Raw genomic sequence first — 26,773 nt, 5'->3', positions numbered from 1 at the left:
AAAGAGGATTCCGTCCACCCGCATTTTCCCTTGCTTTGTGTCTGAGAAGCTCCATCTTCTCTTTCGCGTGTGGCTTCTGAAACCTCAAGTCCCGTGCTTTGTGCATGATTGACGCCCCACGTGCGGTGACCAGTGTTCGCTGTAACAGATAGCAGCAGTAAGTGACGCCAACGACGTAACATGGGGACCCTGCCCTGTGTCAGATACGCTGCTTGGCTCTACTTATCTCGTCTCTGTTCCTCATGTTATTCTGAAAGAAGGGTATTTTTCATTCCTAGTTTGCAGATGGGGAAAATGAAAGTCAGAAAGGTTCCGTGATTTTGCCAAAGTGGCACAGCTTTCGAGTGCCCCGATCGAGAGGAAACTCGGTGCCTGCTTCTCTTGCACACTGATGGCTCACGTTTTCCGTGCTCTTCTGAGGGGACTCTGTGTCTCAGGTGCTGCTGTGACTTAGAGACTGAAATGTGAGCTTAACAACCTTATACGTTGTTTTGAAACTATTCTGCCTTTCTGAGCTAAGACGTCTCTTCCTTCAATGGCTTTGAAGGAAACAGAAAATCATTGATTTGTTATCTAGAGTTCTCTCCCTATTTTGCAGTTCTGGAAAGTCCAGTGGTGATTCAGACACATAAAACCAACCTCAAAGTTTCTACTAAAGGTGTACACCTCTGTGCTGCCTACCCCAAGGGCGCGGCCCACAGAGTGTTCATACCTGCCTTCAGTGCAAACCACAAATACTGTCTGGAGCCGAAGTCACACAACGTGACTCATATTGTGCGGTGACTCTGGGTGCCTTGAATCTTATCAACGTACAAGACATTATAGACAGCTTTTTCAAACCGTACGTGTTCATGTCAATAGTGTAAAACCAGTATTTAGGTCACAAACACTCTCATCAAGAGGGTTACTTACAACTGGCTTACTTCTGGATTGATCATTTTGATTTGAGTCTGTTGACGCACAGGGTCACAACCGTTTCCGGCGTATGACATAGTGATTCGCACGTGTGTAGGCTATGCCGTGCTCACCACCCGTGTGCCACACCTGTCACCGTGCAACACACTTCCAGTACCGCGGACTGTGCTCTCCGTGCTGTGCCTTCCGTGCCCCTGACTTCATGGCGTGACTGGAAGGCTGGGCCTGGCGCTGCCCTCCACCCATGCTGGGCAACCCCCACCTCCTTCCCTCTGGCAACCCTCAGGTTGTTCTCTGTATTTATAGGTCTGAGTCTGCTTTTTGTTTGTCTATTCATGGTTTTTTTTAGATTCTACTTACCAGTGAAATCACATGGTATTTGCCTCTCTCTTGGTCTGAGTTGTATCACTTAGCCTAACACCCTGTAGCTCCATCCAAGTCACAGCCCATGGCGCAATCACATCCTTCTTGGTAAGGATGCATATCTGTGTGTGTGTGTGTGTGTGTGTGTGTGTGTGTGCGCGCGCGCGCGCGCACGTGTACGTACATTATCCATTCCTCTGTTGGTGGACACTTCGGTTGCTTCCATATCCTGGCCATTGTAAATAAGGCACACAGAGGGGTGCATGTATCTTTTTGAATTAGCGTTTTTGTTTTCTTTGGGTAAATACCCAGTAGTGGAACTAATGGATCGTATGGTAATTTTACTTTTAAGTTTTTGAGGAACCTCCATACTGTTTTCCAGAGCGGCTGCACCAGTTTGCCTTCCCACCACGTGTGCAAGATGGCTCCCCTTTCTCCGCATCCTCACCAACACCTGTTGTTTCCTGAGTTGTTCATGTTAGCCACTCTGACAGGTGTGAGGTGATATGTCATCGTGGTTTTGATTTCTCTTTCCCAGATGGTCACTGATGTTGAGCATGTTTTCATGTGTCAGTTGGCCATCTGGGTGTCTTCTTTGGAAAAATGCCTATCCAGGTCCTCTGCCTGTGTTTTAATCGGATTGGGTTATTTTCTGTTGAGTCGTATAAGTGCCCTATATATTTTGGATATTACGTTAATTACAACTTAAATGGAAACTGGGCCTAGGTGATTTTCATGTTTAATCCATCTATCGACCAAGTCCTTCTTGAGCACCGACTTCATAATTCAAGACTTAAAAAAATAATTACAAATAGTATACAGCCCATGGGAAGACGATTATGAATCATCAGGAGGTTCACAGAGGACTCTCTTCAGACAGTGACAATCAGTCTCTCAGACTCCTGCTGATTACTCGTGTCCTGACCAGGGAGCTGTGTCACAGTCCGCTGTCGGTTTTCCTGAAGCTCACGTGTATGTACACCACACGGGCGGCCACATTTCTGTGGCAGGGCACGTAAATACGCTTCTGCCCAGGGAACGTAGGTCAGGCTGGTCTAGACGGGACCTCAACATCTTCTTGTGTCTCCTCTGCTCTAACGTCCCTTACCTTGAAGACCACCTTCACATCATAGCAGCACAACGTGGACCCAAAATATTCACCAGCAGCTGACGGGTCAGCACCTCAGTGTTCATATGGACCGAGGAACGCAATTGCTAGGGACAAATACGACTAATGGAAAATTCTATCCAGTAATCTGCATGTTCTTTTCCACTGACAGATACATATGTGAGAAATAGAACCAAGAGTAGGGTTTTTATAGCTTATCTGAAGGCAGAGCAAAGGGCCCTGCGTGACCTTACGGGATGCCTCCTTCAGACCTGATCTTCTCCCTGACAGACTAGGCACCCGGGCCGAAGACCGCAGCGAGTGCTGCAGGCAAATTTGCCTATATATAAACCTTCCTCTTTAAAAATGATATAGAAGGAATAAGATTTGTAAGGCCCAATGGAACCCAAGAGATTAGGAGGATCCGTTAGCGCATGAGAGGTTTCAATAAATTTCTAAAATGAACAAAATGAGAATACTTGGTTTGTAAAATTCTGTTTAATACTCATATTTTTAAAAATGTGTTCAGAATTCATAACATTTAAAAATCATTGAAATTAAATAGTTAATGCATTTTACTTCAAATTTTTAAAAAATTTTTTTAACGTTTATTCATTTTTGAGAGACAGAGACAGAGTGCGAGTGGGGGAGGGCAGAGAGAGTTTAAATTTTTTTTTTTTTACATTTATTTATTTTCAAGAGACAGAGAGAGACAGAGCACAAGTGGGGGAGGGACAGAGAGAGAGGGAGACACAGAATCCGAAGCAGGCTCCAGGCTCTGAGTAGCTGTCAGCACAGAGCCCGATGCAGGGCTCGAACTCATGAACTTCAAGATCATGACCTAAGCCGAAGTCAGACACTGAACCGACGGAGCCACCCAGGCACCCCAATATATTTTACTTTAAAAATTTATGAACATTATAGAACATAAAATGTATTAACACTGAAATATGTGTTATCTTTCCAAAATAAATTATCAAAATAGTTAAAAAGGGTATTATTAAAATAAAAGACCAAATTATTTGCATAGCCTTTCATTTCAACATTTATAGATCAAGTTTTCCCGCATTGATTTTCAATATTCTCATGTTCATATCCTACATTTTGGGGGAAATCTTCCACTTTGATGTTGGTTATAATTCAATACGTTGTCTCCATTAATTATGTGAGGTCAGTCATGGGGAATAATAATAATAAAGTGCTGACATTATAATAATAAAATGAATGACATTTTAAAATTTGTTGTGTCATTTCCTGGGTTATCATTTATGATGATGTCACTGTCACTGCAACGGAGAGAAAAAGGCAGTGCCTTGTACAGTTTGAGGAAATGTGCATCTGACCGTCCGCCGTCCCTTGGGACGGCAGAAAATAGGTTGAGAATGGATGAGTGAACCCAGCTCTCACCAGCAAGCCATGTGTGACCACCACTGGTTTCTGGGAACCGCTTCCTGATTTCGTGCCTCACTTTGGAGGAGAGGGTCATCTTAATTTGGGGGCTTATGACCTGCCTCCGTCCCTATCAACTGACGTGGTTCTGTAATACGATCCTGGTTAATGATGGGACACACGGGTTCAGATCGTGTATTTAATCCGGATATGGAAAAATACCCTGGGAGCAAATGAAATAAATAGGATGAATATTTCCATTTTTACCAGTTATGCAACATATTTGACCCTTCGAGCTGAAAGCACTCGCAAGGTAGCCGGAAGCCAGCCGGTGTAGAACTTTCCAAAATGTGTAAATGTGTATATCATTGGAAGAAGAATAGATCAAATTCAGTATTTAACCTCTTTCTTGATCAATCTCATCAGCTGGACATTTGCACTTAATCATTTGTGTTTGTCAGTGTTTTGGAAATTCTGGAAAGAATTTTGGTTTTGGAAAAACTTGACACATAGCCTTAACGATGCTTTACCGGGCAAATGGCTCATTTCCTACATCTGGATGAAGTTATCCCATTGAGGGCTGGGCCCATGGTGAAGATGGTCCTCGCAGCAAGGTGATTAGATGGGGTCCATGTTGAGCCACACTAGCAGGGACACTTGCTGGGACAGTTCCTCGAGCCCTGCGGTCCTGTCTAGTTCCTATCCTCACCCGGGTGCTGGGACGGCCCCACTCAGGTTCTTGGCCACTCTCCAGTGAGTAAGAGGGAAGACAGAAGGACAGTGTTTGGCCCTTGGCTGTTTTGGAATAAATACCATTTCTTTTCTCCCCTCCCTTCCTTCCCCCTTCTCTTCCTCCCTCCCTTCCTCCCTCCCTTCCTCCCTCCCTTCCTCCATCACAGAGCAAATAACAAGCTCCCTGTTGCATAACCAATTTGACAGATAAAATCCTCCAGAAAAAAAAAAGCAGAGCTATGTTCTACAATTTAAGGTCATGAAACAGAGACTGAAGCCTCTGTATTTATTGATAAGCTTCTCCTTTGGATAAAAACAAATGTGCGAGACTTGCCCCGTCCTTGAACAGAAACTAATGCAAACAAAATCTGGACAAGAAACAAATCATATGCTAAGTTTTGACCCTGTAAAAGCAGCTCAGGGAGGCGGCTGTTCAAGTTCTCTCCCCCCAAACCCACACCCCAGACAAAGGTGTCTGCAGGGTGTGGGACAGCTACGTGCCACAGCCCCTCTGTGCTGGGTTCCTTCTCAAGCGAGCTTAATCACACCTCAAGGGAAGCAAACAGAACTGAGATAATTCAGCAAGAAAGCTGTAGATAATCACCCTGAGGCTGTCTTTTATCTGTGTCCACTCATTTTTCTTTTCATCTGTTCATCCATTCGACACATCTTAATTGAGCTCCTAACGTGTGAGAAGCATGAGCCAAATCCTTAAGGATGTAAAGATCGGTAAGAAACTTTGTGTTCAATTTCAAATGCATCCGAGAGATATTTCTCTACTGGTGAATGCCTTTTAAAGTAAACCTGCATCGGGGCGCCTGGGTGGCACAGTTGGTTAAGCGTCCGACTTCAGCCAGGTCACGATCTCGCGGTCCGTGAGTTCGAGCCCCGCGTCGGGCTCTGGGCTGACGGCTCAGAGCCTGGAGCCTGTTTCCGATTCTGTGTCTCCCTCTCTCTCTGCCCCTCCCCCGTTCATGCTCTGTCTCTCTCTGTCCCAAAAATAACATAAACGTTGGAAAAAAAAAAAATTTAAAGTAAACCTGCATCGACTTAAAGGCTGATAACATAGTTAAATACATACATTTAAGTCCATACATAGTTAAACACATAACATGGTTACATACATTTACACACATAGTGTGTGTAAGTCTCAGCAAAATGTTGGAGAAAGAAACATGTCAGTGTCTTTATGTGCTAACGTTTCGTCGTCCTTGAAAGGGAAAGTGAGCGAGCGTTCAGGAGCTGATTCTTTCTAAGAATCTATAAATGTAAAGATTTTCAGCTTTTTAAAACAGTATTTCTTTGAGATGGTGACTCAGAACTCTAGGACCACCTGTTCAGTCTTCTAATGTATCACTTGCTGGTCGTGGGGTAGGTTGAAGACTGATTTATTAGTTGTTTTCAGTTATCTCTGGCCTGACACCTTGATGAAATTAAAACAAAATTCACATGTTTTATCATAACTGGAATTTTCCCATTCTTACTTAACATCATTAATGTCTCACAGTGGTTACATCTTGGATGATGACAGTACAGTTTGGATTTCTTTTTAACCAAGAATACTTGTAAACACATCAAACTTGAGGCCATCTTTACTATACCGTGGTGTATCTTAGATTTTTGATTCCATAAGGAAATAAAAAAGAATCATCAAAAGGATAGATGCTCAAAGCGCAACTGTCTTTAAAAGGTGACACTCGGGGGCTTCCTGAAACGCCTCTGTGTGCACGTGTGTTTGTCAGAATAGCGAGTGGCATTCCAGGTCTTTGCTGTCAAAGCATCAAGGTTGCGGAGATGAGACCCAAGCCAATTGCTCTAGAGTTTTCCGGGACACTGCCGGCATCAACACCTTCTTTGGAGACAGAGAGTGATGGTGAACGGATTGTCTTTACTGAAGACTTCCCAATTTTCTAACGCACTCTCCTCGAAGAGATAGGTTTTGTTCTTGTTTTGACAATTCTCCCAGCTGCTTTCTGAGTTGTGTCCCTGTTACAACATGGAGCTTCCTGTCCCATTTGGCGGGTCCTTTGGACAGCCGGCTCCCGCCTTTCCTCCCGGTGCCCCCCTGGGAGACAGGGTTCACTGGGATGACAGTGAACTCCAGGCAAGTGATTCCTCAGGTAACGGTGAACGTTCTTCGGTTAAGACTGTGTGATCCCGGTCACTGGGCTTGGGTAGTCACTGAACATGGAGAGTGGTCAAAGTTACAGAATTCTCCCCCTTGGGAGAAAATGGCTTTGCTTGTTTCATGTACACAAGGGGCCAAAACATTGTGTTTTCCATCTCCTGTCCCCAAACAACAATAAAACAGGATCAACCCACATGCTCTCTGGGGTCTTGGAGGGTCGAGCTGACACCACAGGGGGTGTGTGGTCACACTAGAAAGTTCATCCTGACCCGGTTTCCCCCTGTGGTTGAAAACAGTGTAACAGAGTTTACCAATTGTTGGTCATTTAAACTTCATGCGGTGACAATTATTTATAGCGATTTGCTGCTAGAACATGTCGTCATTCAGATATAAAGCAAGGATATTTATTGCATGTTTCGCTGCTATCACTTTCCTTCCCTTCATCAAATATTATATCATCAAATATTATATTATTGAGAGTTAGGCAATAGAGGCATTAAGTGTCTCCCTGCGACCTCTCTACTTGTTTGTTAGAAACAGAACGTGTCACTGTGGCCCCAGCTGGCCCAGAAGACACATCCCACATAGTAACCTAGCCAGCTTCAGGAAACCGGGCGTAAAAATTTCCCTAACTTGGGCAAGCATGGAATTAGGAAGGTGTGTGTGTGTTTATCCACCGGGTACTAATATTTGTATTTGCCAAGTGCTTTCTGCCAGAAGGCTTTCCTGAATCAACAGAAATTCTTGCAATTGGCATGTGTATCATTTTTATGCAAATGTTAGTGTTGCTTTAAAACATAGCACCAAAAAACCGAACTTTGGAGAAACTCCGTAGTCACTCAGTTCGGATTTTAATCTCTGCGGACAGTTTACACTGAGCATTTGCTAACTGCCGGGTGCTGTGGGTATTAATCATATAGGTAACAACAAAAGCTAATTGAAGTCTTATAATGTGCCGTGTGCTTGGCAACTAAATCCCGTCACTAATCCTGTAAGGCTGATTTTATTATCCCCCCTGCACAAATGAGGAAATGCACTCTGGCCTCCCTGGCTAAAGGGCCCGTACCTGTTACCAGCACAGGGTTGGCTGCTTCTTTTACATACTTCAAACGAATTCAGTTTGTTTAAACATAATTTAAAGCTTGTGGTGCCCATGTGGTCCACTTTTTCGCTGGAAGTAAAGCGGCCATGACCGTTCTCTCGTTCACTACTGCCTAACGACTGAGCCGTCCGGACGCACACCTCAGCGATGCAGTCTCAGCGGCTCCAACCTGCACCCCTTGGACACTACGCCGGGTCAGGGTCACTCCCGCAGGCCACCGAGGGGGGTGTCCTTACAGGTTTTGCCTTTTGTCCCCCTTCCCTAAATGTGCAATATGGGAGGGCCGTAATTAAGGCCTGGAAAAGACGTCTGAAAGTATCTTTTAGAAGAGCTGGTTTTGGGTGGCTTTTGTGTAGCTCATCCACGGTGTGTCTGTGGACTTGCACCTGTTGGCTGTTGCTGCGCTTGGATTTGGCCACGCCGTGGGCTCCCGTCACTGCAGGGACCCACAAGGCTCAGAGGTACCGCTCGGTGCACACCCACCCTGGCAAGAGAAGGATCTTCTCGGGGTTGACGTCAAAGGCCTCTAGCTCTCTGTGGTTTGCTACCGTTTGACTCTTCCCATTCCTGAAGATTCATTTCCCTTGCGAATCCCCTAAAACAGCTTCCCCCGGTCTGTGTGCCGCGGGGCCCCAGTGCTGCGAGAAGCTACCTGGAAAGCGTGTTCCAAGCTCTCGCGCCCTCCTAGATTTGCACGCCGTGTTGAAAGCATGTTCTAAGCTCTAGGCCCCTCCTAGATTTGCATGCCGTGTTGAAGCCCTGAGGAGTCCTCCAGGAAAAAACTGCTCATGGTTGTGTGACTGAATACCTCCTAAACTTGCTCGACCATAGAAATTCCCCTCTTCCTTTCCTCCTATTATCAATATTAGCAGAACACCTCTGACATCGCATGGAATTGGGGTTCCAAGCACCCCTGTGGGAAATGCAGTCCTAAGACATACACCAGTGAGGAGTCTTTCTCCCTGACTTTGGGACGTCTGGATCTGAGGGAATCAGGCTTAGCAGCTTGGCCTCCATTTATTTTTCCTCCCAACTTTTAACTAGTCTCAAAGAACTTATTTTGTACTCGTTAAATGATCTTTATACATCTGGTCTAAGCCTCTCTGAGTCTTTTTCCCATCTCGGGAATTTATGGCTGACTTAATGTGCAATGTTTTTACTGAGGAACACGGCCTCGGTCTTTGGCCAGACCAGGATAAGATGTTCCTTGCTCGTACGCTTTGGGGATAAGGTAGAACAGAATTACATTTGACTTCAAAATAAAACCTTTATTTCATATGGTTTTCTCACTCTCTGAAATTTAAGAACAGGGAGCTATTATTATCCTTATTCATATCTGAAAATAAATCTATAATTCCTACATGAAGATGTACGTTACATTATACAAGAAGACACAGTAAGTCAGTGCTGATTGGGACTGAAAATGGACCTCTGTTTCCCATTTTATTCCTCATTTTGTCACCTGTATCAGTCGGGATCCAATCAGGACCAGAAGCCACTCTAGGCATTACACAGAGGACTGAGTTTCACAGGTGACGGAAGAGCTAAGAAGATAAACAGGAAAGAGTGAATCAACCTAGAAATTAGAAACATCAAAAGCCCCAGCAGCCCCTGGGGCCTCGGGGACCCGGGAGCAGGTGACATGACCAAGTCCAAGGCTGAGCGATCTGCAGGTGGGGGGCATGGGGGGTGGGGTGGTGGTGCTGGACCTACGGATGTTCAGGGGAGGGGTGGGGTGGCAGACCTGCGGATCTGTAGGTGCGGGTGTCGTTCCAGGCTTGGTTGTAAACATACCTCCTTGAAATATCTCCCCGCGGACACTGGTGATGACGTGGCCCCTGTGCTGAGCCCAGGTTTTGCTGGGTGCTCTGTGGTTACTTACCGCGAATTAGTTAAATGTATCAAGCGCTTACTATGTGCCAGGCACGGTCGCAAACGGTCTCCAGTCCATACGTCCTTCAATGATCACGTAACCTGTAAGATAGGTCCTGTGATGATCCCATTTGTAAAGTGAAGAAAATACCTTTCCTCCCCACTCTGCTCCAGCCACACTGGCCTTCCTGACGCTTTCCTCAAGTATGCCAGCCGCATTCTCACCTCAGGGCCTTTGCACTTGTCTCCTTTCTGCTGAGAACATTCTTGCCCCAGATCACTCACTAACCTTCATCTCCCTCAGATTCTTACTCACAGGTCCCTTTCTCAGCGAGCCCCTCTGCCACCTTATATAAATTGCAACACTCCTCCTTGACCCCCGACTCGCTCTCTCTCTCTCTTTCCTGCTCTGTTTTTCTCTCTAATTACCTCTCTCCCCCTACTAGAGTGTTAGCCGCTTAAGGACCGGGATTCCGACGTGTTTTGTTCACTGCTGTATCAGTGACAGCCAGCAAGTGGCACGCGTGACAGGGCTAATGCATGGCAGGGTTGGGATTGGGGCGGGTGTAACGGTCGTCAAGGCCCCTCTGCATGGTCTCCGCAGACTCAGCGAAGAGCTGAATCGAGGGAGAGGGAAAAGAAACAAACACCCATCCTGCAGTCCGTGGCTCAAAAGGATTCCTTTTCCATTTAGATGTCAGCTTATAATGTTCCTTGCCTGAGACGTGTTTTAATTGCTTGGTCATAACCTTCCCGCCAAGTTTAAGGCCTTTCTTTGACTCATTGTCATTAACAGGGAAAAAGTTGGGGGCCCTCACATCGCGCTGATGGACGCCCCAAGGAAATGAGTGAAGTTAGTGCACACCCGAGGCCCGGACACTGGCCCCGATCCTAAGGCCGGGATGACTGCCTTCTTCCTGCGCATGGAGGTGTGAACCAGCCTGGTAGCGGGACTCACGGGGAGTCACCGTTGACAGTGTATACTTCCTGCCTACGGTTTTCCGGAATTATCCAACTGGAGCTTATGAAAACTTTTCAGGTATTAACCTCTTTAACACATAGTACTATTAAGATACATCGTGTGCAGTTTTGAGCTCCTTCTCAGTTTTACGACAAGTTCAGGGAAGGGCGAACCAGGGAGCACGTACCTGATTGATTCCCGTCGCCTTCCTGGAACTGAAAATAAAGGCAGATTCAACAAAGCAACAACATGGCAAGTTTTTTAAACTTGGCAAGTTTTTTAAAAAAAACAGAAACTACTGTTTTTTTAAAAAAAAAAACCTTTGAGATTGACTATTGTCTAAATAAATCAACTTTCAGAATATATATGTAGGGGATTATCTAAAAAATCTTGAGGTATTACGGTAATATTCCCTTCTAGGTTTCTCCTTAGTTTCCAGCCACCATGCAATAAGTTTATTTACTTTTTTTGTGTATTATTTTTTAAATCAGAAATTCTGTTTTTAAAGGCATGGAACCCACGCCGTGGGGCTGCAGGGGGGTCAGAAACTAGGCAACCATCGGATGTGTTTCCACCAACCATTGCTTCCTGCTTCTGCACACTCAAATCCTTAACTTGCAGAAGAATGAAGACACCAAGCGTCACCACCAACATTGTCGATTTACCACGCTCTAAACTGAAACCAGGCTTTTTGCCTTAAAGATTGTTTGACTTCTAGAATTTTCAGAATTGTAATCCAACGCAGCTGACCCTTTGTTCCCGGTTTTCCTGTTCTGGAACCTTCCTGTGCTTTACTCAGGGGTTGGTCATGGACATCTCTGGTTCTGTCCTGGGTGATGTCTTGAGCTTAGATGATGATGTAGGTCTTAAAAAGTCCCATATTGCTTCTGTCTGAATCAGCAGTAGATACACATTTCTCACTGGGTCCAGTGTTGTTTGCTCATTCTACAGCTTTTCAAACTTCCAGTGTCCAGTAGGCTCGTTAGAACCGCTTGTAAATACCAGCTCAGCTAATTGTGTTAAAGGTGTCATTTGACACCATAAACCACTTCACCGGCGGTTAAGACTGGCTTTCATTCCAACGCTTAAGAGCCAGAGATAAGGAGTCGTGTTGACAAGCAATCTGCCCACACGTTTCCCTGTGATGACACATCCTAATCACCGGCCAAGCGCACTCCTCTGTGAACAGTAGCCCACAGATAAGCAGTCTGATTGTTTTCTTAAGGAATCAATTTCTCTTTTAACCTTCTGAGCAACTTTTATTTACCTTCCCAAGAACACTACAGAAAGTGGACAGTGTGTTCTCATCAACCTGTTTCTTATTTTGCGCCGTTTATATTCTCAAGTGGAATGAGACTAATAAAATACTAACGTGTTTGTAATTAGCATTATTTGTGAAGGTGAAATACCATGACATTTACTTATTGTCATTTCTCATTAAAAAATGTGTCTTTGCAGGGAGGTAATATTGTAATTAACCCAAGAAAAAGGCTCTTATCTTCATTCTACCTTCGCAGGGACTAGCACAGTATCCCGCAGAGTTGATGCCCAATCAGTAGTCGCTGGTTTAATAACTAAAGCAGCTTTTTAAGACATTCTGGTTTATTTGTTTGTTTGTTTCTTTCTTTTTTTAAAAGTATAATTTATTGTCAAATTAGCTAACATACAGTGTGTACAGTGTGCTCTTTGTTTTGAGGGTAGATTCCCATGATTCATTGCTTATAGACTAAAACACTCTACATTTTTACTTTTAACGTTTATTCATTTCTGAGACACAGACAGGTCATGAGCAGGAGAGGGGCAGAGAGAGAGGAAGACACAGAATCTGAAGCAGGCTCCAGGCTCCAAGCTGTCAGCACAGAGCCCAGGGCGGGACTCGAACCCATAAACCATGAGATCATGACCCCAGCCGAAGTCGGCCACTTAACCGACTGACCCAGATGCCCCTATGTACTAAAACATTCTAGCTTAACGTGGTAACATGTCTACAGGTAAATGAGAACTTGCAAGTACTTAACCTATGTGATGTGTCTCTCCCCCTTCCACATGTTACATAAAATGTCATTTGTTTCCAGAGGTCTTTCGGGCTTCTTTTTAAATATCTGAGGCTTGAAAAGCCTTATTTTATTGGTAAAAATAAATGGTATCTAATGAACTGATTACCTAGACGCTTAGTACATGAATCAAAGTTTTGGATAATTATCACTTAATCTAAAATAAGCTGTTGCAAAGAGACTGAAGTTATTGTTTTGCATTGCTGGTTGAGTCCAAAACTCATCTTGGACTCATTAGAAATATTTATTGTAAGGATCTATTTGGCTCTGTTTTGGGAAAAGCATAAATTTCCCTCAAGTGGAGCAGCTGGGTGGTTCAGTCAGTTAAGCATCTGACTCCTGATTTTGGCTCTGGTCATCATCCCAGGGTCATCAGATCAAGGCCCACGTGGGGCTCTGTGCTGAGTGTGGAACCCGCCTAAGATTGTCTCTCTCTGTCTCTGTCTCTGCTCGTCCCCCACTTGCATGCACTTTCTCTCTCTCTCTCTCAAAACAGAAAACAAATTCCTCAACTGATCGCCCACATTTCACAGGCTTTCTGCTCACCCTGAGGTACCGGCCAGTGGAGGTGATGGCGTTTTTACTCACACGCGGGTGCCCCTTCCTGACCCACCCGAATCTGTATTCACGCTCCTTCTTTTTCTCTTCCTGTTCCGGACCTGAGCCCTGACTCTTGGTCACTTAAATTAACGTGCATCAATGTCTGTCGTTCGATCTGAAGATCATGACTCATATTCTTCCGTCCATTTACATCGCCGGGGGACAAAAGTCGGCGTTCTGATTTCATGGAACTCACTGTGTGAGGTTCTGAAGGGGTTAATAGAAATAGGCCTCGTGGACGGCTTTCCTGAGTGTTGGACCTAAGGCACTTCTACTGTGCAAACTTAAAAATAAAAATTGAGAAACTTGACAATGGCCATGAGCTTCCCCAGCCCCCCCAGTTTTCCTGGATACTCCCAGACGTGTGGGAACAAAGCAGTTCGGTTTCTGAGAATTAATGGGGTAGAGGCCGGGCTGGATGGTGGTGAAGAACACGAGTTCTTGAGTCTAGTGGCTTGGATTGGAATGCCGAGAGGACCGTCTATTAACTCTGTGACCCAAAGCAAGCATTTAACTTGTCTGTGTCTCAGATTATTCATCTGTACGGTGGAAACAAGCCTTCCAGCGGTCCCTACTTCCCTCGGCTGTCATACGGATTAAATGAGATCATGCCTTTGAAGCCTCACGGGTAGTGATCCCTCAATATGTGGTAGCCGTTACGCTGTCTTCCGGAATCTTCTCCTCCCTCGTCCTGGACCTGCCGGGCATTTGAGCAGGACTCCACGTCTGTTAGGGGTCACACCAGAGCCTTTAGGTTTCAACCGTCGCATCAACGCCGTGGATGTCCCCTGGTGCCTCCGGGGCTCCGAGCGTGGGTCTGGTCCAGTCTGCGGCCTCAGGTAGACGGCGTTGCCCTCTGTAATTGCTTTGGGGACAGTGATGTTTGCAGGTCACAGGGGTACAGATGCTGTAGAAGCAGGACTCAGTGTGCCTGTAAGGAAGGAGTGCAGCGTCTTGATTTTCTTCTCCGAAAAAAGTAAAAGTGGCTGCTTTCCTACGGAGGGAACAACCTTTTTCCCAGTGGAGTGAACAACTCACTAGTCTGTTTCTTCCCACCGCATCCCTAAATGTGCTGAGGCCGTTTGTTTGGCCAGATGGTTTTTGGGCCCCTGCTGAAATGAGAGATGGCCTCGTTTCCTATTTCCCTCAAATTCTCCCACAAACCACACTTCTTGGGAGGAAAGGAAAAGTCGCCCTGTAAGCATGTTTACTTTCAGCTCCCTAGGAAGCGGAGCATGTCCTCAGACGATGAGTCACCCCTGCAGGTCTATAAAATAAAGGTGCGCGTCTGCGGGCGGCCAGCAGCCTCCGGGCACAACCGTCAGGATGCACCGGGCCTTCCTCGCCGCCCTCCTCCTCTGGAGCTGGGCTCGCTGTCGGTCCCTGCCCCTTCCCAGCGATGGTGACGACGACCTGTCCGAGGAAGACTTCCAGTTGGCAGAGGTACAGTATCCGGCCGGTCCCAGCGGTGCGCCCCGTCTCCCCGACGCCCTTCCCTTTTCCAGCAGGTGCTTCTGTTCTCTCTTCCAGCGCTACCTGAAATCCTACTACTACCCGATGAATCCCGCTGGAATCCTGAAGAAAGCGGCCACGAGCTCCGTGGCCGACAGGCTCCGAGAAATGCAAGCCTTTTTTGGCTTAGAGGTCACCGGCAAGCTCGATGACAACACCTTAGACATCATGAAGAAACCGAGATGTGGGGTCCCCGATGTGGGCGAGTACAACGTTTTCCCCCGAACGCTCAAGTGGTCCAAGACGAACTTAACCTACAGGTATGTCAGAGGTTATCTTTCTTTAAGATTTGCTACTTTAGAAAACAGCATGAAATGCCTAATTTTCAGCACAGGCTGTAGGGGACAGAACATGTTTGGTCCTGTTTTTTAAAGATCAGCTTTAAATATTTAACTAGAAGTTAAAGAATTCCACTGATGACGTTAATACTATTGGTGAGAACGTCCCCTAACATCTATTATTGTTTCGTTAACCCAGCACTACTGTATGTTAAAAACCTCAAAGTATTGTTTTTTTTAGAAAAGAGATCAAATTAGAAGTAAAAGTAGGTTTAATAAAATTTGCAAATGTACTACATCAGGCATATTTACTAATAGTGCTTAAAAGTGGAGAGTCCTGCTGTCTCTAGGAACTTCACAGAGCTATTGCATTTTTGGGGTATAGCGATACAATTGCAAACTTGTATCATTCAGTATAAGTTTTATTAAGTATATGAATACTTTGGGACTCCTGGGGGGCTCAATCAGTTGAGCGTCCGACTTCAACTCAGGTTATGATCTCACAGTTCGTGAGCTCGAGTCCCGCCTCGGGCTCTGTGCTGACAGCTGGGAGCCTGGAGCCTGCTGAGATTCTGTCTCCCTCTCTCTCTGCCCCTCCCCTGCTCATGCTCTGTCTCTCTCTCTTAAAAATAAGTAAACATTAAAAAAATTTTTTAAATTAAATATGTGAATACTTTAAATGTAAGATTCCAAGTGGTCAGATATTTGGAGATAGTCAAATGTCTGACTGAATTCATTTTGTTACCTTTGAATGGGCTCATAATTGCTAAGTTCTTTGAAATGATGGACCTCTACCAGAACTTTCAGAGAAGGCATGGCATTAGGGTCAAAAAGCAGTATTCCAAGAAAATATGTTCTCAAATACCCTTTGCCTTCCAGAAATGTAATCGAAACTTTCTCTGTTAAATAGGATTGTGAATTATACCCCTGATCTGACTCATTCTGAAGTCGAAAAGGCATTCAAAAAAGCCCTCAAAGTTTGGTCTGATGTGACACCACTGAACTTCACCAGACTCCATGACGGCACTGCTGACATCATGATCTCTTTTGGAACTAAAGGTGATGACATTGTGGAGACATTTTTACACGCTGCCCCTTACTTGTCTCCATTCTTTTTTCCCTCCTTTGGTCATTCATCACTTTTTACAGAATCCACCCAGCATTGTGCCGGGCACTAGTGGGTATGATTAGATTCTGAACTCTTGCTTTTGTGTGTAGAGCATGGCGACTTCTACCCATTTGATGGACCCTCTGGTCTGCTGGCTCACGCTTTTCCTCCTGGGCCAAATTATGGAGGCGACGCCCATTTTGATGATGACGAAACATGGACAAGTACTTCCAAAGGTAATATTTCTGATGAAGATATGTCACGATTACTAGATTAGATGAGACAGTGATCCCGTTGACAAGAAATTACGGAGCATACCGTAAATTATATTTGATAGTTGCTTCTATTTTTCAAAACAATTACAAATGTGTCTTATGTTTATTAGTCTCTATAAGTGACATTTCTACAAACCTGTGTGAAATATTAGAAGTGAGCAGTTCGGTTTAGCGGCCTGAGGGATACTAGTAACTTTAAATTAGGACCAACATGTCTTTCTGTCAGCCAAGGTGGTGTTACTACAGATTACCTTTTGGCATGTTAAGGAAGTACAGTTTGTTACAAACACGTACCTAAAAACTATTAGGGCTGGATAGGCAAGTCATAGATGAGTTGGATGTGAGTCGAAATAGTTTTTTTTTTCCATGACAGAAATAGCACAAGTGCAGTCAATTTTCTGTTTTCTGTTATATGCGTTACTTGTTTGAGACATGTGTATGTCACTGATTTTATAAACACCCTTACAACAGATCGAGATATGTCTTACTCGAAACGGCATGAAACAGATAAATATACAGAGCATATAAGAGCAAAGTGAAACCCATTGTTGAATGAATTCAGTCGGTAGTTGAATCTTCAAAACTGAAAAGAATTCAAAATATTAATTTAGGAAGAAAGGCCAGATTGTTCCAACTAGGACTTAAGTATGGAGCTATATTGACTGTTGGTTGTGATAATTAGAGGTAGTCCTCATAGAGGCTAAAGTTCTTCACTTAAATCAGATGGATTGTTTTTCCAAAGAGTAAAACTGGGCCTTGCCTGACCAACGCCTGAGCTCCAATGCCTCCAAGCTATCTTTGGAAGGAAAGGTGAGACTTTGCATATTTGTGTTCTGAATTATTACACAGGTAAGAATGATTTTAGGCAGACAGAATAACATCTAGTGCTGTTAAGATAGAACCACACTGAACCCGAGTTTTGGGTTCCTGCATAAATCCTGGGTTTGAAATATTTAGCTGAAATGAAGGAAAATATTCACACACAAACCACGATTAAGGTTTCATGGGAAGGCCAGGAATGGCTCTACCACTGGTCGTTTCAGTGAAGAATTTCTTGTCACTCAGATCACGTGAGCTTTCGTTGCTCCTACGGTCTGCACGTGTTACTAAGTTGGTTGTACATTTCTTCGAGTACAGGCTCTGATGGCAAGTGGTGTTTAAGGTCAAACTTAAACCACCGACTCCAGCTTCCATGTGTTTTTTCCAACCTTTTATATATATATATATTTTCCAGTTTAAAATACTAGTACGAAGAGGCTCAGACATTGGCAGAAAGAATGACTAGAGGAAGTCACGTAGAAACGGTGACACAGTGGCCTGCTAAAATAGGGGACAGCGGACCGATCATCTCCAGGGCCTGTATTTCTTAAATTGTAGCGTCTACAGACATTCTGGAAAGGATCGTTTGGTTGGGATTTGTTCCCAAGTAGATTCCCAGAGACGCTATTTAGTGCATCCACCATACTTGGCCGTCATCCCTTGTCATGGTGCTTCTTGTTCTGATGATGTTCTAGAAACACCCTTGATCTGTACCGCCCTATGTGACTTCCCGTGACTCCTCCTTTGAGGCCACCACTGTCTCCTTTCCTCACGTGGCCTGAGAGAACAATGATTTTTAGTGTCTTCGCAGTAAATCCCCACTGATGACTACTTATTCGAGAGCAATCTGTTGATACTCTAATTATGTAGGCAGCGATAATCAAAGAAAACACTCCATTCTTTATAAGGATTAAATCCATATTTTGAATCTTCCTTCAATCAACTGAATATTAATGTTAAAAAAACAGTAAAATTACCAAGAAAGAGAAATACATGAAGAAAATAGCATTCTGTCCACTGGTCATCAGACGACCTGGTTTTCTCATCGTTTCCTTGTTTCCTCATAGGTTACAACTTGTTTCTTGTCGCTGCCCACGAGTTTGGCCACTCCTTAGGTCTCGACCACTCCAAGGACCCAGGAGCACTCATGTTTCCCATCTACACCTACACTGGCCAAAGCCACTTCATGCTTCCTGATGACGACGTACAAGGGATCCAGTCTCTCTATGGTAACTCTTAATTTATCAGTTTAGAAACAGAATAGGTACAGGCACTTATTTTCAAAATCATTAGGGAATTTCTCATGACCAATATTACTGTCCTGGTTCTGGTGTTTTTTTTTTTTTTTAACGTTTATTCACTTTTGGGAGAGAAAGGGGGTGCAGAGTATGAGCAGGGGAGGGACAGAGAGAGAGGGAGACACAGAATCTGAAGCAGGCTCCGGGCTCTGAGTATCAGCACGGAGCCAGAACCCACAAACCGTGAGATGATGACCCGAGCCAGAGTCGGATGCTTAACTGACTGAGCTACCCAGGCACCTCCTGGTTGTTATTAGAACCTAGAAAAACATACCCTTTTTTCTTTTTTTTCTGAATCAGACTACCTGCTCAAGTAGAAAGTGTTCTATTCTCCAAAGGTTTTGCAGATTCTTATTTGTATTTTGATACCCTTAAGACACCTCTGACATAAGGAAGGAAAATATTTAATTAATTCCCCATTTGGCCAATGAAGCAACTACGCCCCGGAGCTTAAGTAGAGAATCTGCAGGACAGGGGCCAAGAGTGACAGTGAGGTCTTGACCGGCTTCTGTAAATCTTGGGCATTCCTTCAGCCCCCCTTCAGTTTGCCACCACAGAAACCGTTCAAGCAGCCTGTGGGGACTTAACCAACATCTACAGCGACTGTCATAAGAATCTCCTCTTTCTTCCTTCCAAATTTTCAGCCACGTTTACAAAGCAATTAAACCTCTCCCGAAATAAGCACACTTGCCTGCTGTAAAGAGGGCTAAAGCGGGGCACCTGGGTGGCTCGGTCGGTTAAGCGTCCGACTTCGGCTCAGGTCACGATCTCACGGTCCGTGGGTTCGAGCCCCGCGTCGGGCTCTGTGCTGACAGTTCAGAGCCTGGAGCCTGCTTCAGATTCTGTGTTTCCCTCTCTCTGCCCCTCCCCTGTTCATGCTCTGTCTCTCTCTGTCTCAAAACTAAATAAATGTTAAAAAAAAAAAAAAAAAAAAGAGGGCTAAAGCCGCAGTGGAGGGTCGTCGGTGTAAACGCTTCTGAGCACAGAGCTCGGGACACTTCCTGTTTCCCCCTGTGCGCTCAAGTCTGCGGGGGCAGCCAGTGTGGGCATGGGCCAGCCTTTCTCCTTACTTCTCCAGGGTTGGGAGTGAGGCGCTTGATGGGGCAAAGGATGAACTCAGTGGGGAAAAGGCAGCTCAGAGTTGTCACTGTGCCCGGCACGTGCGTGAGCCAGGGGGTGCGGGGGCCACACGCTCGTGGCACGCGAGTGTGGCCGGGGGGCCTGGCTGGGCATGGAGAGCGGTGCTGGGGTGGACTGGGGAGGCAGCCAGCGCGGACGGGACGCTGCCAGCAGGTGACAGCTGGGGCGAGGCTCCCTTGGGCATGACGAGCCCCCAGGAGTGGCTCGAATATGTCTCTCGGCAGCAGCCCGTCTGCAACTGGGGCAAAGCCCACGGAGGGTGCCCTCCCGCAGCCCACCCATCCCTAACACCAGCCTCAAACCTGAACTTGTACTTGAGAAGGGTGTCCAGGGGTCTGGAAGGACGAGAGCAGGGGGAGCCGCAAGAGTGGGGGCAGGGAGCAGGGTCACATCGTGTGTGCATCATGACGCAGAGGCTGAGGACCTGTCGCCCTCCTTGGAGGGGACCCGCCTGCTGTGCGTTAGCGGGGTTGGGTCATCCGAGAGGCCATCCTCGTCACCTTCTGCCCTTTGTGTCACGACTGCAGGCCCGGGAGATGAGGACCCCAACCCGAAACATCCCAAAACGCCGGACAAATGTGACCCGTCCCTGACCCTCGACGCCATCACCAGTCTCCGAGGAGAGACCATGATCTTTAAAGACAGGTGCTTGTGATTCTACTTTGCACAACTTGCGGGTCACAGACGTTCATCAGCTAGACCCGTGCATTGCCGCACATCCAGGCAGATTTCCACACGTGAAGTTAACAGCGAAAATAAGACATCTGTGGGCAGTTTGGTTTTCTTCTTTTTCGGTTTTTGGTGGTTTTTTTTACGTGTTTCGGATGAAATGAATGACTCCTAGATATACACCTTACTTTTCAATGGGGATTCTTGGCCTAACACAGCCTCTCTTTATGACTTTGGTTACATTCGTTCCTGTAAAGATAACCAAGTAAATGTAGAAAACCAGGTTGTTTGTCTTAAAAACACGCATTTTAAAATCAATCCCTGTATTAGTAAGTGGTTACAGTGTCCACGTGAATTCCTTTTGGTTTGGGAAGACTTTTTTTTTCTGGTAACGTATGTGGGAATTTGGGAGAGCGAGTTATTTAAAACCTGGACCTCCCTGTGGGGAGCGAACAATGAATTTTTAACTTCACCTTAGAACATTGTTCTCATATGCTGATTTGTTAACTTGTTCATTTATTCATCCATCAATTAACCGATCCCTTATCTGTGGTCCAATAGCCTTCCTACCTCCCCTAGTAGAGCTCTGGTTACACTGTAGCCCAGGCATTTTCTCAGGCATCTGCGGCTAGGCCCCAAAATCTTGGAAGACATAGTTTTTGTAACCCCGGGTTTCTTTCCGGAGCCTAACCCAGCGCCTGGCGCATTCGCGCACCACTTGCACCATTTGCAAAACTGAACAAAGCGTGGCCGTAACTCACGAAGGCCGCGGGGCCTTCGAGGGTCTGTGAGATTTCAAACCTTCCTACTTTAGACAGCAGCTTTTCCAGCTGGCACGGAAGGGAAACGTCCACAAGTGAGGGGGATGATCGCCCCAACTTCCCTGTGTGGATGTGGAGACGGGGGGGAGGGCGGCTAGCAGGACCAGAAATACCTACACTTCAAGACTGTGACAGCAAACTGTGCGCTTCTCCTTTTCCGGTAGATTCTTCTGGCGCCTGCACCCCCAGCAGGTGGACGCAGAGCTGTTTTTAACAAAATCCTTTTGGCCGGAACTTCCCAACCGCATCGACGCCGCCTACGAGCACCCCTCCCGTGACCTTATCTTCATCTTTAGAGGTAAGCCTTTCCCCAGTGAGGCAGGGAGGAGCCTGATGCTGCGAGAGCCGTAGCAAAATGACCCTCCTCCAAAGTACCCCAAAGAAGAACCCACGGTAACAAAATAGGAAGCCGAACGTACCTGGAACCTTTCTACCAAGCGTCCCCGAATGCGACAAGTGAAAAGTCTGCGGTATTACTTATCGTTACAAATCTACTGTTTGTTTTATAGCGATCATGCCAGTTTTTTCTTATTTCCTCTTAGAAATTATTTGCTGAGCAAACCTGATCAGAAAAATGGGAAAAGATATTATCCATAATTCCCACTTCTGAAAAGTCAATTTATTTCATTTCCTTACTTGTTTTAGTAGTTCTTCGCCATAGGTAGTGTATATTTTTGAATATTTATTGTCATAGCATATGTGCATTTTAATATTTTACCTGTTCCCTTGACATAAAATCACAGTTTTCCAAACTGCTACTCTGTCCTCGTGATCATAATCTGTAAAGGCTACAAGCATTCTACTAACATTGTTTCTGTTGTCTCACCATTATAATTAGCGCTCTAATAAAGTCACTTTTAAGAGAAGGATGTAACAACTTTCTATCTGGTTTAATATTTGAGCTTTCAATCTAATGTACTGTTCCCACTGTTATTCACGAAGAAATCTCAACGTCCTTTTCACCCAACTCCAGATTAACATTCAAAGGTAATAAATAACCAATTAATGATGGGGTTTCATTGCTAATTATGCTCAGAATTAGGAAATTAGTATCTTAGATCCTGTTTTTGTTTGACAAATGCTCTTATTTCTCTGCTTCATAAACATGGTGGCCACAAATGCTAATTTATTTGTAAATGTATAAAATGAGTCTTTCTTTGTTAACGTACGTATCTACATAATGTGTCCTAATAGATTCCCTTGCGTGATAAAACCGTTCTTTCACTTATTCTAGGCAGAAAATTTTGGGCTCTTAATGGTTATGACATTCTGGAAGGTTACCCCAAAAAAATATCCGAACTGGGATTTCCAAAAGATGTTAAAAAGATAAGTGCTGCTGTCCACTTTGAGGACACAGGGAAGACGCTCTTCTTCTCGGGAAACCAGGTCTGGAGGTATGGCCGCCATGTTTACTGATTTGCCTGGGGGCAGATCCCGTGGCAGGGATTTAATCGTCTCCGTGCTCTTGAAAACACACATGTATACACACAGTGCCCACCTCCTCGGAGCCGTTCTTTTCTCTCTTGGCCACTTGTACCTCAGCCCTGCTGAAGCCATCTCTTACTTGGACATCTTCGTTCCCACTGGTCTTTCTCCTGGCTCCTCTTTCTTGTCAGCTTGTAATTCACAGGCAGCTCCACCTTCTGTGGCCGGAGAAGACACAAGAGCAGGTGGAGGAGAAGACTGAGAGAGAGAAGGCCGCCCCTTCCTCGTGTCTGCTCACCCAGACACAAGGGGAGGTTGGCCAGGAAGCTGCTAGGCCTACGATTCTTGAAGTCAGCCCCCTTTTTGAAGGACAGGTGGAGTTAGAATATTTAGAACATACGTAGATACCAAGGCAGCTTTGATACTGGCAACATTGAAGATTCTAGAGCCAGATAGACAGATATATAGATATAGACATAGACATAGATATAGATATAGATAAGTAGATAGATGAAAATATATATATTTCATATATATATATATATATATATATATGATTTTAGGATGTCTTTGGTTGGCTAGGGCATGCCTATATATATATATATATATATATATATATATAGAGAGAGAGAGAGAGAGAGAGAGAGAGAGAATATTCATATCTCACAGCGATCCCATACTTAAAATGTTTAAATCAGTAGCTCTACTTTATCTGGACTCACATGTGCATGCACACACACACACATACACACACACACACACACTCATTCCCTGTATGTGTCCTCTTTGCCGTTTGACTTCTGTATTTCTGACAGTGACATTCACTACTCTCTAAAGTTCTCCTAGTGCTGCCATGCCGGTCCCCATGCCCGACACAAGGTCTGTGGTTCATTGAGGGCGTATCACTCACCAGATCACAAACGCACCGTGCTCTCATCCCCCCTTTTGGCTGGAGGGTCTTTCCCTGCATCTCTCCCTTTTGAAACTCTACCCACTGTTTCGAATTAACCAGAAATACCGTTTAACCTCAAAGTCTTTCTGGAACCCTTGAGGCTCTCTCCCTCCCCATGTACTCTCATGGCACTTTCTGCGTCCTTGTCACGATGCCTAGCTTCTGTTGCTTAGTGTTGCGGTGTGCCCAGGTCCTAGCCGTCTCCATAGGTCAGCGGCTCTGGTCTATCACCAATCGGAACGTCCCTCAAGGACAAGAGACTCATCAGCAGCAGTAACAGTAGTACATGATGGACGGCCGCTCTAGGTTGACTTCAGGATGTGTGTGGTTGGCGGGGGTGCCCGTGCAGGGGTGGCGGATGCTGAACCGTAGTTATGGGGGGCAGTGCTGTGCTCCCCTCCCTAGCGTCAGTGCCATCATGTGCCCCTGTGACTCTTTAGTGACCGAAAGTACACGTCCAATATCCTTGCGTCCCTTACTGCAACTTAGTGAGTCGTCTCACCCACGGTTGGAGATCAGGACACAGTTTTTCAGGGCACAAGCATGGATTTATTTCGCTTTAAGAACCCCTTCCTAATAACCCACTTTTATAACAGATATGCCGTTTGGGAGATGGAGACGAGCTGGTAACTGTCTTTATAAAGATGGCCTTTGCCCAGTCAGCAAATACTCAGGAAACACCCACCGCGCACTCCGTATCGTAATTACTCATTTGAAAAGGCTCCCGGATATTTTAAACGCGCCTAAAATGTTAATACTTTTGTCAGTTTTGAAAGGCGTCCTGATATCCTTTGAGTCATTTTTAAGAGAATTTCTAAGCAATACGACCTACTGAAGAGTTCCTTTTCCTCGCCACATAGCTATGATGACAGCAACCACGCCATGGATCAGGACTCCCCCAGGCTGATCGAAGAGGACTTTCCAGGGATTGGTGATAAAGTGGACGCCGTCTACGAGAAAAACGGTAACGAGTTCCATCACACGGACCTTAACGGGGGGCTTCTGTACCCCTCCTGATCATTTCTCCTACACAGGAGTTTTATCCAGGACTTAGATGTGCTAGTAAATGTGTGGCAGGTAAGGAATTACTGTGACTACTCACACAGGCAGCAAACAAAACATAACACGCTTAGTTAGAATAAATGAAAACGGTGCTTAAATGACTGCGAATTCTCCAAATAAAGGGTGCCGAACTTGAAACATTATCTTGAATTGTGCTTAACCGTGCCAAGAGGCAAAGATTATTGCCATAATTTAAATCAGGGGCATTGGGGCGCCTGGGTGGCTCAGTCGGTTGAGCATCCGACTTCGGCTCAGGTCACGATCTCGCGGTCTGTGAGTTCGAGCCCCGCGTCGGGCTCTGGGCTGACGGCTCAGAGCCTGGAGCCTGCTTCCGATTCTGTGTCTCCCTCTCTCTCTGCCCCTCCCCCGTTCATGCTCTGTCTCTCTCTCTGTCCCAAAAATAAATAAACGTTAAAAAAAAAATCAGGGGCAGAGTGGGGTGTCATTTATAAGGAAAACGACCCCAATCACTATATTGTTGTTTTTGCTTTAATCTTGAAAAGGGGTATTTTTCCCCACTTAAATAACTAATATCGACACGTGAAGCATCCACACTGGAGCTCGTGGCAAGGTGACGATTTCAAGGTGACCACTCAGGAGACCCGGGAAACCTTGTACGTTTTTTCCTCCCTGAAACTATCAGCAATGTAGTAAAGCATTAGAAGGGTTTAAACATAAACGTTGCCATGTTAAAAAAAATGGGACCCCACAGGTTGCACTTTTAACGTGAGCTGGCATAAACCCTTATTGTTTCCAGACGGTGAAATTTTCTTTTTGGTCTTTTTCTTACAGGTTACATCTATTTTTTCAACGGGCCCCTCCAGTTTGAATACAGCATCTGGAGCAACCGTATTGTTCGCGTCCTGCCAGCAAATTCCCTGTTGTGGTGTTAAATACTGTTGTTATTTAAATCCTGGAGAGCATGTGAGATAACACTTCCAGTGATACTGGGTGTGGGGGACAACGGGGTGTCAGGGGAGAGCTTCGTTCCGTGAACAAGCGTCAGTAACTTATCTTTGAATGGGTGGGATGTGTATAGCTAGACGTGGCTGGAACCACAGTGAATCTTCAAGTGATGGAACGGATCCTCTGTAAGGATCGCCTCATTGTTGCGCACTGCAGAAGTCGTACTCCACAGTGCTTCCCGCAGCAGAAATGGGACATATGGGGTGTCAGAGACAGTTAGCATCATTTTTTTAAATATATTTATAAGGAAACTTTGCAAAGGTATAGAAGTAAATCATAGTTATGTAATTAATGAATCATCTTTATGAAAAAAGCATCAAAGAGTATGAAAGTGGAATTTGCCAGGAGCGTAAGGCACCAAGAAAAGACAAAAACCAGAGGGAACTATCTGTCGTAAAGATACTGTAGGGCAACTTTCCAAAGAAGCCATTTTGGGTTTGCACTGACAACATCTGAATGTACATGGCCCCGTTCATAACACTAGGATGTATCAAAGTCACTAAAGAGGAGAGACAGAGGCCAAGGCTAAGGATAATACATGTGCCTGTGGGTTCTGTTTAATTTTCCCTTTGACGGTGATTCCAGAGCTACTGTCAAAGAAGGCGTTTTTTGCCTGTTATAGAAGATAAAGAGAGACAGTTTCTTTTTGTATCCAAACATTTCAGGTCTCTCAAAAATATCAGAGCATTAAAATTCTTATCACGATGATCTAAGGCCATGGTATCACTCTTTCATAACTCATCTGATTAACACTCAAAGTCGTATTTTAGCCCTATTTCGCCCAGATAATTGTTTTAATTGTCCAGTTTACCTTGGATACACAGGCTATGTTCCGAAGATAGAGACTCGAACATATCTTATAAACTGGAAGTATGCTAAAACGGACACATCCAAAATAAAAGCATTCTGCATTCAACACGACCGCAGTCTTCTTGAGGGTGTGAACTAGCTTTCTCTCTCCTTCGTTCCCATTCCTGTGATCCCTCAGCACGTTTCCCTACCTGGCACAGAGTTCACACTGAATATAGGAATGACCACCGAGGGAGGAACATCTTGTTCACAGAAGTTCAGGCAAAGAAAATAAAGTGTATTATATTTGCAGAATGTGTTAGGAAGCGTCTATGTTGTTTCTAATAAAAAACATGTTTTGAACAGAGAGCAGTGTATTTTGCCTTTCGGTGTAATTTTAGACTTTACTCACACAAAGAGGGTCCTTTTAAATCA

General features: G+C 45.1%; 1 protein-coding gene across 1 annotated transcript; it reads left to right on the top strand.

Moving 5' to 3' along the window:
- Positions 1 to 12,431: 12,431 nt before the first annotated feature.
- Positions 12,432 to 26,705, top strand: MMP13 (matrix metallopeptidase 13). Its single transcript, XM_023239043.2, has 10 exons — positions 12,432 to 14,667; positions 14,755 to 14,996; positions 15,925 to 16,073; positions 16,233 to 16,358; positions 18,284 to 18,445; positions 20,182 to 20,299; positions 21,309 to 21,442; positions 22,379 to 22,538; positions 24,382 to 24,485; positions 25,376 to 26,705. The coding sequence occupies exons 1-10, from the start codon at positions 14,551 to 14,553 to the stop codon at positions 25,474 to 25,476; spliced, it is 1,413 nt and encodes a 470-aa protein (XP_023094811.2). The 5' UTR covers positions 12,432 to 14,550; the 3' UTR covers positions 25,477 to 26,705.
- Positions 26,706 to 26,773: the final 68 nt, after the last annotated feature.

This window comes from Felis catus, chromosome D1, assembly GCF_018350175.1.
Source record: "Felis catus isolate Fca126 chromosome D1, F.catus_Fca126_mat1.0, whole genome shotgun sequence".
In the NCBI taxonomy this organism is placed as follows: Eukaryota; Metazoa; Chordata; class Mammalia; order Carnivora; family Felidae; genus Felis; species Felis catus.
This window is presented reverse-complemented; position numbering and strand designations above follow the sequence as displayed.

Excerpts from the sequence above, each read along its gene's own strand:
- MMP13 (XM_023239043.2), top strand. The coding sequence starts at position 14,551 with ATGCACCGGGCCTTCCTCGCCGCCCTCCTCCTCTGGAGCTGGGCTCGC. Across the intron at positions 16,074-16,232 it reads GATCTCTTTTGGAACTAAAG|AGCATGGCGACTTCTACCCA; the intron begins GTGATGACATTG and ends TTTTGTGTGTAG. Across the intron at positions 18,446-20,181 it reads AGGGATCCAGTCTCTCTATG|GCCCGGGAGATGAGGACCCC; the intron begins GTAACTCTTAAT and ends TCACGACTGCAG.